At 51.0% G+C, this 20,043-nt stretch overlaps 1 protein-coding gene across 3 annotated transcripts in view; it reads right to left on the bottom strand.

The window, feature by feature from the left end:
• The window catches only part of ELAVL3 (ELAV like RNA binding protein 3), a 30,339-nt gene that overhangs the window by 5,411 nt on the left and 4,885 nt on the right, over positions 1 to 20,043 (bottom strand). For 2 of the 3 annotated variants that reach the window (XM_054464015.2, XM_054464013.2), the window contains exons 2-6: positions 10,485 to 10,704; positions 10,049 to 10,152; positions 1,755 to 1,908; positions 1,330 to 1,555; positions 386 to 424 (exon numbers count right to left, since the gene is read on the bottom strand). In XM_054464015.2, coding sequence (XP_054319990.1) covers positions 386 to 424; positions 1,330 to 1,555; positions 1,755 to 1,908; positions 10,049 to 10,152; positions 10,485 to 10,704 — 743 coding nt within the window. The remainder of the gene's footprint in view (positions 1 to 385; positions 425 to 1,329; positions 1,556 to 1,754; positions 1,909 to 10,048; positions 10,153 to 10,484; positions 10,705 to 20,043) is intronic. The other variant, XM_054464014.2, reaches the window with a different exon arrangement.

A 20,043-nucleotide genomic window follows, 5' to 3' on the forward strand; every position in this document is an offset into this window, starting at 1 on the left:
ACCATCATAGTTCACGGCAGCCTCCAACTCCTGGGCTCAAGTGATCCTCCCACCTCGGCCTCCTGAGTAGCCTGAACTGCAGGCATGCACCACCATATCAGGCTAATCCTTAAAAAAAAATTGTAGAGAAGGCTCTCACTATGTTGCCCAGGCTGATCTCGAACTCCAGGCCTCAAGTGCTCCTTGCCCCTCAGCCTCCCGAAACACTGGGAGCACAGGCGAGAATCACCACATCTGGCTTTGATGTCACATCTCTCAATGGCCATGCTACTCCAAGACCCAGGCAAAAAAGACTAAGCCTGCAGCCCTGGGGGTGAGCTGGGGAGGGGTGCATCAGGGGCATGGATGGTGAGGGGTGGGGACAGTAGGGCGGGGGCACTGTTACCTCTTGACGCCGTAGGCCATGTTGAGCAAATTGTCCAGCCTGTGGAGGCAGAGGTGGGGGTCAGAGGTGGCTTCCAGTCATGCCCCCCTGCTGTGACACCGTCAGCCTGCCCTCCCCACCCCCACCCAACAGGCCTGCAGCAGAGCCCTGCCCCCGCCTGCCTGCTCCCCGCCCGCCCAGCTAGACACTGCCTGGCACGGAACCGTGGTCACTCAGGCACCGCCTCTCGCCTGCCCCACCGCTGTCCAGCCTGCACTGGCCTCCTCATCCATCCTCCCCCTCCTGGCTGGCGGGTCCCCTCTGGGCCCAGGCGCTGGGATCCCTGGGGAAAGGATAACTCCTAACAAAGGCAACAGTAGCTACCACAGCCAACATTCTCGCAGCACTTGAGGGGGTGGGTAACTTGCTCTGGCCACCCGGGGGCCCACAAGGGGCTTCCATTGTCTCCCCTTGGAGTGGCTACGAGCTTGGACTCCAGGTCCTGGGTTCGAGTCTCTGCTGCTTGGGCCGAGCAAACCCCAACATCTCTCTGTGCCTCAGGGTCCCCGTCCATAAAACAGGGACAACACAAGCTCTGTTCTCATCGGGTTGCAGAAGAATAAGGGTGTCTAGCACACAGCAAAGACTCATGAAATATTTGGTGTTATTACAGATGGGGAAACTGAGGCACAGAGCTACAGCCACGTGCCCGAAAGAGAAAGGGGCCACCAGAGCTGGAACCCAGTCAGATGATGCCAAAATCTTTAACACCAAGAATGCCAATCGTCGTGGCCAGTACACATTGAGGGCCTGCTGGCCTTGGTACCTGACAGATAGGCTCCTTGGCTCCCATGTGTGCGCACCCTCCCGGCATCCCTCCCCTCGGCAGGAATGGGGTTCAGGGAGGGCTGCAAGCTTGGGGGCACCCGGCCTGGGGCCATCTGGGTGGGTGGCAGGGGGCTCACCGGAAACGCTGTGTCTGATGGTGTAGGGGGCCTGCGTAGCGCCGGGCGGATGACTGGTAGAGGTGGGTGAGCAGCGCCTGCCCTGTCTTCTGACTCGGGTTGTTCGCGAACTTGACTGTGATGGGCTCAGCTGCGCCCAGCGGCTTCTGCCCGTTCAGTCCTTTGATAGCCTCCTCGGCCTCAATCCTCTTGTCAAAGCGGATGAATCCCACACCCCGAGAGACACCTGCCAGGGGGCGGGGATGTCCATCACGACGACCCTGTCCCCTCCTGTGTAACCCTACTTCTCCCTTCCCTGCCCTGGCATCTTGGTCGGTTTTCTTGTCCTTCATGCCCTGGCGTCTTGGTCGGTTTCTCCACATTGGTCCCACCTGACTGCCTTTGCCCAGCGCCCCCACCAGATGCACCCTCCCTGACTGCCTGACCTGTGACCTGGTCCACCAGGATGCGGGACGTGATGATGCGGCCGTACTGGGAGAAGAGCTGCTCCATCTCTTTCTGGCTCATGGTCTTGGGGAGCCCGCTGACGTACAGGTTAGCATCCCGGATGGATGCTGAACTGGGTCTGGCATAGGACACCTGGGTGAGGGGGTCAGACGGACAGGGGTGAGGCAGAGACCCATTTCACAGATGGAGAGAGTGAGGCCATATCTAAACCATCAGAGTTGGCAGAAGTGATCCATGTGTCAATCAATAATTATCTCTAGAGTTGTCACCATGGGTGGGGCTGAGTCAGATATGGGAGAGGGGACATGGCAGTGGCTGTAACAACTTGGCACTGCCTGTATAGAGTGATGGGGACCTGCCACCTAGGGAGGACATGTCTCCTTGGGGTGACATGTGACCCCAAAGGGATCCTTGAATACCCGACTCACATCACTATCACATGCTTGACAGTCCATCAACAAACATTAACTTTTTTTTTTCTAAGACAGGATCTCACTTTTTTACCCAGGCTGGAATGCAGTGGTGTGATCTCAGCTTACTACAGCCTTGACCTCTTGGGCCCAAGCAATCCTCCCGCCTAAGCCCTGCAAGTAGCTGAGACTACAGGCGCCCACCACCACGCCTGGCCAGCATTTTTTTTCTTTTTCCTTTTTTTTTTTTTGAGACGGAGTGTCGCTCTGTTGCCAGGCTGGAGTGCAATGGTGCCATCTCGGCTCACTGCAACCTCCGCTTTCCGGGTTCAAGCAATTCTCCTGCCTCAGCCTCCTGACTGGTGGGACTACAGGCGTGCCACCACCACGCCTAGCTAATTTTTTTTTTTTTTTTTTGTATTTTTAGTAGAGATGGGGTTTCACCATGTTGGCCAGAATGGTCTTGACCTCTTGACCTTGTGATCCGCTCATCTTGGCCTCCCAAAGTGAGCCTGGGATTACAGGCGTGAGCCACCACGCGTTGCCTAATTTTTGTAATTTTAGCAGAGACAGGGTTTCATCATGTTGGTCAGGCTGGTCTCGAACTCCTGCTCTCACGATCCGCCCACCTCGGCCTCCCAAAGTGCTGGGATTACAGGTGTGAGCCACCTCCCCCGGCCTCAGCTAATCTTTAATTATTATTTTTTTTTTGGTAGAGACAGGATCTCACTGTGTTACCCAGGCTGGTCTTGAACTTCTGGCCTCAAGCAATTCTCTCATCTCAGCCTCCCAAAATGCTGGGATTACAGGTGTGAGCCACCATGCCTGGCCTATTTTTATTTTATTGAAAGATGGAGTCTTGCTGTGTTGCCCAGGCTAGAATGCAGTTATTATTCACAGGTGCAATCATACTGCACTGCAGCCTCCAACCCCTGGATTCAAGCCATCCTCCCACCTCAGCCTCCCAAGTAGCTGGGACTACAGGCATGCACCACCACACCCAGCCACTCTTCCCATGCCTATGGAGCGTGGACCTAAGACACTAGCCCCTTCTCTTCCCAGCTACACTGGGCCCCCCAGGGACACTCAGGTCTTTAGTCATCAGCTCCCAAATGTCCCCAGTCTGCACCCCTGGTGGCACCTGCATTCAGATGCCCCACATGAGGGTGTCAAGGGCACTTCATACACAGCATGGGTGCCTCCTGCTCCCACCCGCCTCCAATCTGCCCCAACTCACTAATGGCAACTCTGTCCTCCTAAGTGCTCATGTCCCCAGGTTCAGGTTGTTCTCGACACCTGTTCTTCACATGCACATCCAACCCACTGTAAATCCTGTAGGCTCCACCTTCCTCCTTATCCAGAATCCACACACTTCACCCCACTGCCACTGTCCCACCCTGGCCCAGCCTTCACTACTGATCACCTGGACCAGTGTAGCAGCCTCCACCCTGGTCCCCCTGCTCTCATCCCCCACTGTCTGTTCCCCCTATAGCAGCCAGAGGGCGCCTGTGAACACCTGAGCCAGATCACATCCCCCACTCTGCTCAGAACCCTCTATGGCTCCCACCTTCCTCAGCAGAAAAGCCAAAGTCCTTTCCTTGGACCGCAAAACCCTGCACATTCTTCCCCATCACATCCTTGCCCTCATCTCCCCCTACTTTCTGCCCCAATTACTGTGTTCCAGCAACTTGAACTTCCCCCATTTTTCCCAAACACACCAGGCACATCTCAGCCTCAGGGCCCTGGCATTGCCTGTTCTCTCTGCCTGGAATGCTCTTCCTCCTCTTTCTTCGGGTCTCAGTTGAAACATCCTCCCTGTCGTCCTCCCCCCACCACCCCATTACTGTTTCTCAAAGCACTTCTCCCAACTAGGAATTAGACACATTTTAGCACTGTTATCTGAATCACATTTTTTTTTTTTGAGACGGAGTCTCGATCTGTTGCCCAGGCTGGAGTGCAGTGGCGCGATCTCGACTCACTGCAAGCTCCGCCTCCCGGGCTCACGCCATTCTCCTGCCTCAGCCTCCCAAGTAGCTGGAACTACAGGCACCCGCCAACATGCCCGGCTAATTTTTTCTATTTTTTGGTAGAGACGGGGTTTCACCATGTTAGGCAGGATGGCCTCAATCTCCTGACCTGGTGATCCGTCTGCCTTGGCCTCCCAAAGTGCTGGGATTACAGGCGTGAGCCACAGTGCCCGGCCCAAAATCACATTATTAATAATAGTCCAACCCAATAATGAAACACTCTGCAGGTGTTTAAAAAAATGGTGGGTCAGGTGCAGTGGCTCATGCCTATAATCCCAGCGCTCTGGAAGTTCAAGGCGGGAGGATCAAGGGAGCCCAGGAGTTTGAGACCAGCCTGGACAATATAGCAAGACCCCCCCACCCCCCCGCCACAATCTCTAAAAAAAAAAAAAAAAATTAGCTGGGTGTGGTGGCACACACCTGTGGTCCCAGCTACTCGGGAGGCTGAGGCTGGAGGATCACTTGAACCCAGGAGTTAGAGGCTGTAGTGAGCTATGATCACAGACACTGCACTCCAGCCTGGGCTACAGAGCAAGACTCTGTCTCTAAAAAAAAAAAGAGAAAAAGATGGACATGTATATTTATTTCCCAGAAATGGTGGTGAGTGGTGAGTATTGTAAAATGGGGACAGAAAAGTCTATTTACAAAGCAGGGAATATTGTGTGACCTTGTGTCATTGTGTATTTATCAATGTCCTGGAAGCATGGTAGGGAAGTCCACCTCTCAAATGCTCAGTGGGTGACCTGTCGCCAGGGTCTGGGGAAGAGGCTGGGGCGTGGTCATCAGCAATTCTCCCCCTTATGTCTGCCATATCTATTTTTCCTCCCTCCCTCCTTCCCTTCCTTCCTTTCCTCTTTCTTTTTCTTGTTAAGTGAGGTTTTTGTTTGTGGGTTTGTTTTGAGATGGGGTTTCGCTGTGTTGCCCAGGCTGGAGTACAGTGATGCAATCATGGTTCACCACAGCCTTGACCCCCGGGCTCCAGCAATCCTCCCACCTCGGCCTCCCAAAGTGCTGGGACTACAGGTGTGAGCCTTTGTGCCCAGCCTCTATTTTCTGTTTCTTCTAATTAACCTCTTGATAGGCAGGGTCATTGTCTTCTGGCTTTTGTTTGGGACAGTGCGTTGAGACAGTGAGTTGTGAGAGTGTACGCCTCTGTTAGAAATAACTAATTAAAGCTGGGCACGGTGGCTCACGCCTGTAATCCCAGCATTTTGCGAGGCTGAGGCAGGCAGATCACGAGGTCAGGAGATCGAGACCATCCTGGCTAACACGGTGAAACCCCGTCTCTACCAAAAATACAAAAAATTAGCCAGGCGTGGTGGCTGGCGCCTGTAGTCCCAGCTACTCAGGAGGCTGAGGCAGGAGAATGAGGTGAACCCAGGAGGCGGAGCTTACAGTGAGCCGAGATCGCGCCACTGCACTCCAGCCTGGGCAACAGAGCGAGACTCCGTCTCAAAAAAAAGAGAAAGAAATAACTAATTTAAAAATGAACAAAAGAGATAAAGCAGTTTGAGAGTGAATGGTGGGGGGCAGGGTCTGATTAATGCAATTTTGTGCACCTGGGGTTCTCCAGAAAAAAAAGACAATCACATCAGCCACTGTCATGTCCATAATAGTGATTTTTAAAATCACAGCCATGCCAGGCACGGTGGCTCACGTCTGTAATCCCAGCACTTTGGGAGGCCGAGGTGGGCAGATCACTTGAGGTCAAGAGTTGGAGACCACCCTGGCCAACACGGTGAAACCCCATCTCTACTAAAAATGAAAAATTAGCCGGGCGTGGTGGTAGGCGCCTGTAATCCCAGCTACTCAGGAGGCTGAGGCAGGAGAATCACTTGAACCTGAGAGGCGGAATTGCAGTGAGCCAAGAGCGCTCCACTGTACTCCAGCCTGGGTAACAGAGCAAGATTCCATCTCAAAAAAAAAAAAAATTAATTAATTAAGAAATAAATCATGTCCATGCTGGGCACCGTGGCTCACGCCTGTAATCCCAGCACTTTGGGAGGCTGAGGCGGGTGGATGATCTGAGGTCGGGAGTTCGAGAACAGCCTGACCAACATGCTGAAACCCCGTCTCTACTAAAAAAAATACAAAGATTAGCTGTGCGTGGTGGCCGGCGCCTGTAGTCCCAGCTACACGGGAGGCTGAGGCAGGAAAATTGCTTGAACCTGGGAGGCGGAGGTTGCAGTGAGCCGAGATCGCGCTACTGCATTCCAGCCCGGGTGACAGAGTGAGACTCCGTCTCAAAAAAAAAAAAAAGAAAGAAAGAAAGAAAGAAATCATGTCAATGTATTTGACGGTTTTCTCTTCTTTTTTTATCTCCCATGGGGCTAGGAGCTGTGAGGGTACTTGCTGATAAATCAGATTTGGGTTGAGGGAGTAGATTTGGGGGTAAGATCGGGGGTGGGTATTGGAGGTCCAGCACCGTCTGAGACACAGAGGAGTTTTTCACAGGCCTTTTCCATCCGCCCATGACATGGGTTTCCCAAGGGCAAGGATGGACCAAACTCCACCCACACCCCACCCTGGGATGGGGCCTGGCCCGTGGCAGGCAGCTGGAGATATTTTGGGCAGCTGCCATAGCGCCCAGTCCGGACTGACCGCGCAACACTATCACACAGGCAAAAACACCCAGGGACAGACAGAAGGCCATGCAGTGCCGCCCCACTGCACAGCCTCAGAGATGAAACCAGCCAGAGGGTGCCACAGGCCACTGTCACATTCTCAGCAACGTTCAGGAGGGAGTCTCAGAGAATTACAGTGAAGGTGATAGAACCACATACCCATCACAGCGCAGCACAAGCACACAATGTCACACTCAATCCCTCAGAGCAGGGCACAGATAGACACACCCACACAACATCGCGGTGACACACAAACATCCTGCCAGAGCCAGACGCATCCCTGAGGCCCCACCAGGTCACAGCCGGAGTCACAGTGTCACATGCACCTGTCAAATAATAAGCACCTCATCCTGGGCCGGGTGCAGTGGCTCACGCCTGTAATCCCAGCACTTTGGGAGGCTGAGGTGGGTGGATAATGAGGTCAGGAGTTCAAGACCATCCTGACCAACATGGAGAAACCCCGTCTTTACTAAAAATACAAAATTAGCCAGGTGTGGTGGCGGGTGCCTATAATCCCAGCTACTCGGGAGGCTGAGGCAGGAGAATCGCTTGAGCCTGGGAGGCAGAGGTTGCAGTGAGCCAAGATCGCGCCATTGCAATCCAGCCTGGGTGAGAGAGGGAGACTCTGTCTCAAAAACAAAAACAAAAACACACAAAAAACCTTATCCTACAGACACATAGGAATCTACCCAAAGTCTTAAATACACAGATCCACTTGACAGCAGCCTCTCTCTCTCTCTCTCTCTCTCTCTATATATATATATATATATATATACATACATATATATACACATTTTTTTTTTTTAGACAGGGTCTTGCTCTGTTGCCGAGGCTGGAGTGCAGTGGTGCAAACATGACTCACTGTAGCCTCGGCCGCCTCAGCTTAAGTGATCCTCCCCACTCAGCCTCCCAAGTAGTTGGGACTACAGGTGCAAGATGCTACGCCCAGCTAATTAAATTTTTTTTTTCTTAGGAACAGGGTTTTATCATGTTGCCCAGGTTGGTCTCAAACTCTTGGGCTCAAGTGATCCTCCTGCCTCGGCCTCCCAAAGTGCTGGGATTATAGGCGTGGGCCACTGTGCCTGGCCACAGCCACTCGCATAGACAGTGTCCCACAACCATTGTATCACAGCCAGAGCCACAGTGAGTCACGGGACACCTGGATCATAAACACTGTATCTCAGAACTCAAGATGACACACACACACACACACACACACACCACACACACCACACACACCACACACACACACCACACACACCACACACACACACCACACACACATACACCACACACACATCACACACACCACACACACATACACCACACACACATCACACACACCACACACACATACACCACACACACATCACACACACACATACACCACACACACACACACACTACACACATACACACCACACACACACACCACGCACACACATACACCACACACACATCACACACACACATACACCACACACACACACCGCACACACCACACACACACACCACACATACCACACACATCACACACACACCACACACATACACCACACACATCACACACACCACACACACATCACACACACACACACCACACACACATACACACACCACACACACACCAGACCACACACACACCACACACACATCATACACACATACACCACACACACACACCACACAGACATCACACACACACTACACACATACACACCACACACACCACACACACACCACACACATCACACACACACATACACCACACACACACACCACACATACCACACACACATCACACACACACCACACACACACATACACCACACACACATCACACACACACACCACACACACATACACACACCACACACATACGCTGCACACACATACACCACACACACACCAGACCACACACACCACACACATACACCACACACACATACACACACCACACACATACACACACCACACACATCACACATACACCACACACACACCACACACACATACACACCACACACACCACACACATACACACCACATACATACATACACACACCAAACACACCACACACATACACACAAACCACACACACACCACACATACACACACCCCACACACATACACATACACCACACACATACACACATACCACACACATACACATACACACCGCACACACACATACACACCACACACACATACACACCGCACACACATACACACACACCACACACATACACACCGCACACACACACACACCACACACATACACACCGCACACATACACCACACACATACACACATATACACACACACCACACACACATACACCACACATACACACACGCACACACACATGCATACACACATACACACATGCGTACACATACACACACACACGCACACACATACACACACGCACGCACACACACGCTGCATCTCAATGTCGCTGGGGTCTGGGGTCCTCATGCCCTGGGGCTTCTGGGTCTCACTGGCCATGAACGGACCCACTGGGTCACAACTTCACTCCCCCACCCCAATCCCCAACCCCCCACATCAGGAAAGGGAAGAGATTCCTGCACCTCTGTTCCCACGTTGAACTAGGGGCCAGATGGGCCACCCCCCCACCCTGGCTTCCTCCAGGGTCCGGGAGCAGATTTGCAGGGCGGAGCCCAAACACCCCTAGGCGAACACAGAGAGGGGGGTTTCCATGACGATTCCCCCCCAGGGAACCTGGGCTTGTAGGATCCCAGCTGCAGCTGCTGAGAAGGGAGGTCCTGGGGGAGGGGTGTTGCACAAAGTGGGGGATGGGCCGCCCATAATCCCGCCCTCCCAGACCCTAATTAGGCTCCAGATGGCAGATGGGCCCCCACCTCCATTTCCATGACAAAAGCAGGGAGGGGACTGCTCACAGGACCCTGGTCACTCGCCCTACAGGGCCTGGCTGACTCCCTGAGCCTCCAGAGATCGTGGAGCCGGTACTGTCCCCATTGACAGGTGAGGAAACTGAGGTTTAGAGAGGGAAAGCCATTGCCCCCACCCCAGCTGGGAAGCCTTGGAGGGGAGATTTGAGCCCCTCTGGGGATGAGTCCTGAAAGGCAGTGGACATGGATGTGTGGGGGCGAGTAGGTGGCAGTAGGGGGTTGGGGACAGTCAGTTGGGGTGGGTGGTCGTGGAGGGATTGGAGAAGGAGGCACCAACCTTGATGGTCTTCGTCTGTAATTTGAGGCCGTTGAGGGTGTTGATGGCTTTGTCTGCATCATTGGGGTCAGAATAGTTCACAAACCCGTAGCCAAGGCTCTGCCCTGTGGGCAGAACCAGAATGATGACCTTCCCACCCAGCCTTGACACCTGCCAGTGTCCCCCCTCAGGCCTGAGAGACTGTCCCCTCCCCACCAAGTTCACACCTTCCTGTTTCCAGATCACACCTTCGATGCTAGAGTCCCATCTGCCTCCATCGCTCCCGAGACCCTCACCTAGGGGGTACACCCATCTCCCCATCAGACCTCACATCCCTAGACCACCTCCTGCCTCGATTACCCCCGAGACACCTCAGCAAGGGTCCCACCTGCCCCCATCACCTCTGTATTTCTGAGGCTTCCACCTCTGTTCCCCCCTGCAACTCCAGCAGCCACACCTGTGATCTTGTCCCGAACCAACTTGCAGGACTCGATGTCGCCAATGCTGCCGAAGAGACTCTTGAACTCATCCTGGGTCATGTTCTGGGGCAGGTAGTTGACGATGAGGTTGGTCTTGCTGTCGTCAGTGGCTCCATTTGTACCAAGGAGTGGCCCGTTGGGCAGGGCCGGGCCGGCCGGGCCCCCCCCCACCTGAGACTCCATGGCCCCCAGTATCTGCTGGAGATAACAGGTCGCATCCGCTCACCGCCCAGTCCCCACACCAGGGGCCTGCAGGAATGAGTGGCTCGGTGGTGATGAATTAGCCATGTCTTATAGGGGCTTCGTCATGGGGAGGGGTCACTTTATTATTCTAATGATCGGAATAATGATGGGATTCCATATATTGGAATAAGCATTGGGGGGAAACAAAGCACCTGATGTTTTTACTGCAAGAAATCACTTATATGACTACTATATATGCAAACGGAGGCCTAAAATCAACCTGTGCATTTACAGAATAATAAACGCTTTCACACCAGAAACACTTTCACGTCGGGCGCAGTGGCTCACGCCCCTAATCTCAGCACTTTGGGAAGCCGAGGCGGGCAGATCACCTGAGGTCGGGTGTTCGAGACCAGCCGGACCAACATGGAGAAACCTCATCTCTACTAAAAATACAAAATTAGCCAGGCGTGGTGGCGCATGCCTGTAATCCCAGCTACTCGGGAGGCTGACGCAGGAGAATCGCTTGAACCTGGAAGGCAGAGGTTGTGGTGAGCCGAGATTGCGCCATTGTACTCCAGCCTGGGCAACAAGAGTGAAATTCCATCTCAAAAATAAAATAAAATAAATACTTTCGCTCTCAGAAAAGTAAATCTAACACTTTTAGTAGCTTTCTTTGTTTTTGTTGTTGTTTGTTAGTTAGTTGCTCTGTCACCCAGGCTGGAGTGCAGGGGTGCGATCTCGGCTTGCTGCAACCTCCGCCTCTTGGGTTCAAGCGATTCTCCTGCCTCAGCCTCCAGAGTAGCTAGGATTACAGGTGCATGCCACTATGCACAGCTAATTTTTATATTTTTAGTAGAGATGCGGTTTCAGCATGTTGGCCAGGCTAGTCTGGAACTCCTGACCTCAGGTGATCCACCCACCTCCGCCTCCCAGTGTGCTGGGATTACAGGCATGAACCACCGCGTCTGGCCCCATTTTTAGTAGCTTTTATTTTAGAAAAAGGGTCTCGCTCTGTCACCCAGGCTGGAGTGCAGTGGTGCCATCAAGTCTGACTGCATCTTCGACCTTCCAGGCTCAAGCAATCCTCCCACCTCAGCCTCCCAAGTAGCTGGAACTATAGGCGCATGCCACCATGTCCGGTTAATTTTAAAATTATTTGTAGAGATGGGGTCTCACTATGTGGCCCAGGCCGGTCTCAAACTCTTGGGCTCCAGTGATCCTCCCACCTTGGCCTCCCAAAGTGCTGGGATTACAGGTGTGAGCCATCACGCCTGGCCCTTTTAGTAGCTTTGAAGCCTCATAAGCCCTTCCCTAAACATATTTATTTGCCTGCTCCCACCAAAGGTAATTCCTATCCCAAATGTGCTAATTATGTCTTTTGCTTCATGCATAAGTTTCTTACTAGTCATTTACCTGCCTCCATCTCCCCTTGCCACCCCCAGTTTTCCCACTGAGCTATTTTGTTCTTTTGCTTTTATTGTATAACATAAAACATCTTCAAATAATAACAATTTTATTTTTTCGTCTTCATTCTATACCTGTTATCTATTTTTCTTGTCATTTCAGGGGCTACAGTGTGATAGTGGCTTCTTTATTCCTGATTTTTTTTTTTTTAAGACAGAGTCTCCCTGTGTCACCCAGGCTGGGGTGCAATGGCACGATCTTGGCTCACTGCAACCTCTGCCGCCCAAGTTCATGCAATTCTCCTGCCTCAGCCTTCCAAGTAGCTGGGACTACAGGTTTCCACCACCACGCCCGGCAATTTTTTTTGTGTTTTTAGTAGAGACGGGGTTTCACTGTGTTGGCCAGGCTGGCTAGGCTGGTCTTGAAATCCTGACCTCGTGATCTGCCCGCCTCAGCCTGCCAAAGTGCTGGGATTACAGGCGTAAGCCACCACACCCGGCCCTTTATTCCTGATGTTAAGGGAGGTGCTTTAAACATTTTGCAGCTAAACATTATCTTTGCTATGGGTTTTTTTCTAGATGGCCTTTATCAGGTTAAGAACATTTTCTTTTATTCCTAGATCCTAAGACTTTTTAAAAAAAGGATGTTGAATTTTATTGACTTTTTTTACATCAACTGAAACCATTTTTTAGCTTTAATTAATTAATTAATTAATTTTTGAGACAAAGTCTCGCTCTGTTACCCAGGCTGAAGTGCAGTAGGGCAATCTTGGTTCACTGCAACCTCTGCCTTCCAGGCTCTAGCAATCCTCCCACGTCAGCCTCCCCAGTACCTGGGGCTACAGGTATGCGCCTCCAAGCCTGGTTATTTTTTTTTTCTTTGTATTTTTAGTAAAGACGGGGTTTTGGCATATTGCCCAGGCTGGTCTCGAACTCCTGGGCTCAAGCAATCCTCCTGCTTTGGCCTCCCATAGTGTTGGGATTACTGGCATGAGTCACCGCACACAGCCCATTTTTTGGCTTTAATACATTAATGTCATGAATTATGTTAATTGATTTTCTTCTTTTTTGCGGGGGGGGCGGGACGGAGTTTTGCTCTTGTTGCCCAGGCTGGAGTGCAATGGCGCAATCTCGGCTCCCCCCAAACTCCGCCTCCCAGGTTCAAGTGATTCTCCTGCCTTAGCCTCCTGAGTAGCTGGGAGTACAGGCATGCGCCACCATGCCCGGCTGATTTTGTATTTTTAGTACAGGCGGGGTTTCTCCATGTTGGTCACGCTGGTCTCGAACTCTTAACCTCAGGTGATCCACCCGCCTCAGCCTCCCAAAGTGCTGGGATTACAGGCGTGAGCCACCGTGCCCAGCCGTTAATTGATTTTCTAATATTAAGCCAATCTTGATGGGATAAACCAAACTTGGTCATGCATATTGTAGTTTTGTTTATATACATTGCTTGATTTAATTTGCTGAATTTTTTGGTGGTTTAGCATTTTTTTTACATATATGTTGAGGAGGACATGCTGTTTATTTAATTCACACAAAGACTCTAAAATGGTAGAAGTTGGCTGGGTACAGTGGCTCACGCCTGTAATTCCAGCACTTTGGGAGGCCAAGGTGGACGGATTGCTTGCACTCAGGAGCTCGAGACCAGCCTGGGCAACATGGAGAAACCCTGTCTCTGCTAAAAATTTAAAAACTAGCTGAATGTGATGTTGTGTGCCTGTAGCAAAGATACTTGGGAGGCTGAGGTGGGAGGATCACCTGAGGTCGGGAGGTCAAGGCTGCAGTAAACCGTAATCACACCACTGCACTCCTGCCTGGGTGACAGAGTGAGACCCTGTCTCAAAACTAAATAAATAAAGCTGGGGGCAGTGGCTCAAGCCTGTAATCCCAGCAGTTTGGGAGGCTGAGGCAGGAGGATCACTGGAGGTCAGGAGTTCAAGACTAGCCTGGCCACTATGGTGAAACCCCGTCTCTACTAAAAATACAACAATTAGCCAAGTGTGGTGGCACATGCCTGTAATCCCAGCTACTCGGGAGGCTGAGGCACAAGAATTGCTTGAACCTGGGAAGCGGAGGCTGTGGTGAGCTGAGATCGTGCCATTGCACTCCAGGCTAGGTGACAGAGCGAGACTCCATTTAAAAATAATAGTAATAAAATAAATAAATAAGGCCAGGCACGGTGGCTCACGCTCATAATCCTAGCACTTTGGGAGGCCGAGGCAGACAAATCACCTGAGGTCGGGAGTTCGAGACCAGCCCGACCAACATGGAGAAACCCCGTCGCTACTAGAAATACAAAAAAAAAAAAAAAAAAAAAAAATTAGCCGGGCGTGGTGGCGCATGTCTGTAATCCCAGCTACTCAGGAGCCTAAGGCAAGAGAATTGCTTGAACCTGGGAGGCGGAGGTTGCAGTTAGCCGAGATCCCGCCATTGCACTCCAGCCTGGGCAACAAGAGCGAAACTCCATCTCAAAATAAAATAAAATAAAATAAAATAATTAATTATTAAATGGTATAAGTTAATTTTGCTATGATAGATGGAGAATCTGAGGCTTAAGGATGTTAAGGAACGTGCTGAAGTCATATAGGCTATCTGCTGTGGCACTGGAAATGAAATGCAGACCCTCCGAATGTGAAGACCACTCTACAATTTTCTTTTCTTTTTTTAGAGACAGAGTCTTGCTCTGTTACCCAGGCTGGAGTGCAGTGGTGTGATCGTAGTTCACTGTAGCCTCAAACTCCCGGGTTCAAGCATTCTTCCTGCCTCAGTCTCCCAAGTAGCTAGGACTACAGGTGGGCGCCACCATGCCTGGCTAATTTTTAAAAATTTTTTTGGGCCAGACGCAGTGGCTCATGCCTGTAATCCCAGCACTTTGGGAGGCCAAGGTGGGTGGATCACGAGGTCAGAGTTTGAGACCAGCCTGGCCAATATGGTGAAATCCCGTCTCTACTAAAAATACAAAAATTAGCCGGGCATGGTGATGTGCGCCTGTAATCTCAGCTACTCAGGAGGCTGAGGCAGGAGAAATGCTTGAACCAGGGAGGTGGAGGTTGCAGTGAGCTGAGATTACATCATTGCACTCCAGCCTGGGCAACAGAGCAAGACTCCATCTCAAAAAAAAAATTTTTTTTTTTTTTGAGCCAGGCGCAGTGGCTCATGCCTGTAATCCCAGCACTTTGGGAGGCCGAGGCGGGTGGATCATGAAGTCAGGAGTTCGAGACCAGCCTGACCCATGTGGTGAAACCCCATCTCTACTAAAAATACAAAAATTAGTGGGGTGTGGTGGCGCGCGCCTGTAATCCCAGCTACTCAGGAGGCTGAGGCAGGAGAATTGCTTGAACCTGGGAAGCGGAGTTTGCAGTGAGCCGAGATCGTGCCATTGCACTCCAGCCTGGGCGACACAGAGAGAATCTGTCTCAAAAAAAAAATTTTTTTTTGTAGAGATGGGGTGTCACTATGTTGCCCAGGCTGGTCTCAAACTCACAGCCTCAAGCAATCCTCATGCCTCAGGCTCACAAAGTGTTGGGATTACAGGCACGAGCCACTGAACCTGGCCCAATTTTCTTACTGTAACAGTCAACCAGGCTGGTACTGGCTCTGACAACTCACTATGCGTCTTTGGATATGCCTGCTAGGGCCTCTGTTTCACTTTGCTGAAAATTCAGAACAATTGGCAAGGGCTATATGAAGGGCTATGTAGAGGAGAATTTTAAAGCCACTTCAGAAATCAGCAGGAAACAGTGCTGGGATTTGACTGACCTTAACTGTCAGGGACATAAGAAGGTCAAGTAGCCAGCATTTCCTTACATCTTCTTCAGTGGCACAGTTGGCACATAGGTTTGCCCTCACTTGAAAACCTGAACTGGGCCAGGCGTGGTGGGTCACGGCTGTAATCCCAGCCAGCACTTTGGGAGGCTGAGGCGGGTGGATCATCTGAGGTCAGGAGTTTGAGACCAGCCTGGCTAACACAGCGAAACTGTCTCTACTAAAAATACAAAATTAGCCAGGTGTGGTAGTGGACGCCTGTAATCCGAGCTACTCAGGAAGCTGAGGCAGGAGAATTGCTTGAACCCGGGAGGCGGAGGTTGCAGTGAGCCAAGATCGTACCACTGCACTCCAGCCTGGGCAAGAGTAAGACTCCGTCTCAAAAACAAACCCACATACTGATTGGTAGTGTCTTCCTGGAGGAATGAATTAAGAAGAATTCAGAAACCACATTTAGGCCAGTCGTGCTGGCTCATGCCTGTAATCCCAGTACTTTGGGAGGCCGAGGTGGGAGGATTGGTTGAGCTCAGGAGTTCAAGCTCAGCCTGGGCAACACAGTGAGATCTTGTCTCTACAAGAAATCTTAAAATTAGCTAGTCATGGTGGCTTGCACCTGTGGTCCCAGGTACTCAGGATGGTGAGACAGGAGGATTGCTTGAGCCCAGGAGGTGGAGGTTGCAGTAAGCCATGATGGCACCACTGTACTCCAGCCTGGGCAACATAGTGAGACACTGTCGAACAAAAAAAAAGAAGAAGAGGGAGAGGGAGAGGGAGAGGGAGAAGAAGAAGAAGAAGAAGAAGCCGGGCGTGGTGGCTCATGCCTGTAATCTCAGCACTTTGGGAGACCAAGGGGGGTGGATTGCCAGAGGTCAGGAGTTTGAGACCATCCTGATCAAACATGGTGAAACCCCGTCTCTACTAAAAATACAAAAAGTAGCCAGGTGGGGTGGTGGGCACCTGTAATCCCAGCTATTTGGGAGGCTGAGGCGGGAGAATCGCTTGAATCTGGGAGGTGGAGATTGCAGTGAGCTGAGATCACACCACTGCACTCCAGCCTGGGTGACAGAGTGAGACTCTGTCTCAAAAAGAAAAGAAAAGAGGCAGGGCACGGTGGCTCACACCTGTAATCCCAGCACTTTGGGAGGCCGAGGCGGGCAGATCACGGGGTCAGGAGATCGAGACCATCCTGGCTAACCACGGCGAAACTCCGTCTTTACTAAAAATACAAAAAATTAGCCAGGCATGGTGGTGGGCACCTGTTGTCCCAGCTACTCCGGAGGCTGAGGCAGGGGAATGGTGTGAACCTGGGAGGCGGAGCTTGCAATGAGCTGAGATCACACCACTGCACTCCAGTCTGGGCGACAGAGTGAGACTCCCTCTCAAAAAAAGAAAAGAGAAAAGAAAAGAAAAAGGAAAAGAAATCACATACAGTTTTCAGTACGAAAGATCACTGTGATTGATTAGCAATGTCTGCTGTGGCCACACAACTAGAAACAGCCAGCAGGTACATATTATCTCAGCCATCCCTGACTCAAGCTCCAATATCTCAATTGTTCCCAAATATTGGCTACTACTGTGTGCCAGGCACTGTGCAAAGCACTCTACATGCAAGTTTTCTGTTCTTATTCACAACAATCCTAAAAAGAGAATTTTTCCTCCCCCACTTCACCCCCACTTAATACATGAGGAAACTGAGATATTTTAAAAATTGCCAAAGATCATGCAGCATATAAATGGTGGAACAGGGATTTGCATATGAGTTTTTCTGATCCAGAGTGTGCATTTCCAACTTCCACTGCCAACCAAGAACGGTGCCAGCTCTAACATTTCCCAGCTGTGTGTCCTCAGATAGACTACTTAGTGCTTCTGAGCCTCTGCTCCATTTTGCTGCAAACTCCAAATTATAGTCACACTGGCCTGGGGTAGGAGCTAAAGCCATATGCTGGAAAGCATCTGGAATTGGTTAGTTATGTCTGTCATGGGCATGATCATGGGAATTAAAAGCAGGCTTGTCACATCCATCATCCGTACCTCATAATACACCTACATTATTTATTATTATTATTAGAGACGGGGTCTCGCTCTGTCACCCAGACTGGGGTGCAGTGGTATGATCATGACTCATTTCAGCCTAAACCTCCGGGGCTGAAGTGATTCTTACACCTCAGCCTCCTGAGAAGCTGGGACTACAGGCATGTGCCATCATGCCTGGCTAATTTTCTTTATTTTTTGTAGAGATGGGATCTTGCTATGTTACCAGGCTGATCTCAAACTCCTGGCCTCAAGTGATCCTCCCACCTTAGTTTCCCAAAGTGCTAAGGATTCAGTTGTAGCCAGGCACGGTTGCTCACGTCTGTAATCCCAGCACTTTGGGAGGCCGAGGCAGGCAGATCACGAGGTCAGGAGTTCCAGACCAGCCTTGCCAACATGGTGAAACCCTGTCTCTACTAAAAATACAAAAAAATTAGCCGGGCGTACTGATGGGTGCCTCTAATTCCAGCTACTAGGGAGGCTGAGGCAGAATTGCTTGGGAAGCAGAGGTTGCAGTGAGTTGAGACCATGCCATTGCACTCCAGCATTGCACGCCAGCCTGGGTGACAGAGTGAGACTCTGTCTCAAAAAAAAAAAAAATAAATAAATAAAAATAAAGAATTCAGTTGTGAGCCACCATGCCTGGCCTATTATTCTTTTATTTAAAGATGGGGTCTCTCTATGTTGCCCAGCCTGGAGTGCAGTTATTATTCACAGGTGCAATCGTAGCGCACTGCAGCCTCCAACTCCTGGACTCAAGCAATCCTCTCATCTCAGCCTCTCAAGTAGCTATGACTACAGGCATGTGCCATTGCATGGGGCAATACTGCTATTTTATTTTATTTTTTATTTTATTTTTTTGAGACGGAGTCTCACTCTGTCCCCCAGGCTGGAGTGCAGTGGAGCGATCTCGGCTCACTGCAAGCTCCGCCTCCCGGGTTCACACCATTCTCCTGCCTCAGCCTCCGGAGTAGCTGGAACTACAGGCGCCCACCACCACGCCTGGCTAATTTTTTGTATTTTTAGTAGAGACGGGGTTTCACCGTGTTAGCCAGGATGGTCTCAATCTCCTGACCTCGTGATCCGCCTGCCTCGGCCTCCCAAAGTGCTGGGACTACAGGCATGAGCCACTGCGCCCGGCCTAATACTGCTATTTTAATGAGCATTTCACTACACTGAGCATCTACTGTGTGCCAGGCACTGTGGGAAATACTTTGAGGCATATTTTCAGTTACTCTCCAAACAACCTTAAAAGACTGAGAACACATTCTCCATTTTACAGGTGACAAAAGTGAATTCAGAGACATATGAATAGGGAACTTCATTTCAGTCCTGGATCTGTTTGCAGAGCTGTTTTTGTTGCCCAGGCTGACCCTGAACTCTCAGGCTCAAGTGATTCTCTCACCTCAGCCTCCCCAGTAGCTAGGACTACAAGTGCAATACATCATGCACAGCTAATTTTTTATTTTTTGTAGAGATGAGATCTTGCTACGTTGCCCAGGCTGTTCTCAAACTCCTGGTCTCAAGGGATCCTCCTGCCTCGGCCTTCCAAAGTGTTGGGAGTACAGGCATGAGTCACTGCACCTAGTCACCATCTACTTTTTTTTTTTTTTTTTGAGACAGAGTCTTGCTCTGTCACCCAGGCTGGAGTGTGGTGGCACAATCTTGGCTCACTGCAACCTCCACCTCCCAGGTTCAAGCGATTCTCCTGCCTCAGCCTCCGAAGTAGTTGGGACCACAGGCGCGGGCCACCATGCACAGCTAATTTTTTGTATTTTTAGTAGAGACATGGTTTCGCCATGTTAGCCAGGCTGATCTCTAACTCCTGACCTCAGGTGACCCGCCTGCCTTGGCCTGGTATTACAGGCATGTGCTAGTATTACAGGCATGAGCCACCATGCCTGGCCCATTTACTCTTGTAAAACAGATGGCACAGAAGGTCAGCTCCCCTGCATCTCCAATTGGCTGAGTTGCTCCTGGGAGGGCTGCCTGGAGGACTACTCTGAAGACACATCCGGCCTCAAAAGGAACATGCATTGGGTTGATTAGCAATGTCTGCATGGCACCTGCAGTGATGCAGTAACGTGCACTGCACAGCTCTGCATTCCCGTCTCCTAACATTAATACTTAACTGATCGCATAACCATGTATT

Source organism: Pongo pygmaeus, chromosome 20 (assembly GCF_028885625.2).
Source record: "Pongo pygmaeus isolate AG05252 chromosome 20, NHGRI_mPonPyg2-v2.0_pri, whole genome shotgun sequence".
NCBI classification, from domain to species: domain Eukaryota; kingdom Metazoa; phylum Chordata; class Mammalia; order Primates; family Hominidae; genus Pongo; species Pongo pygmaeus.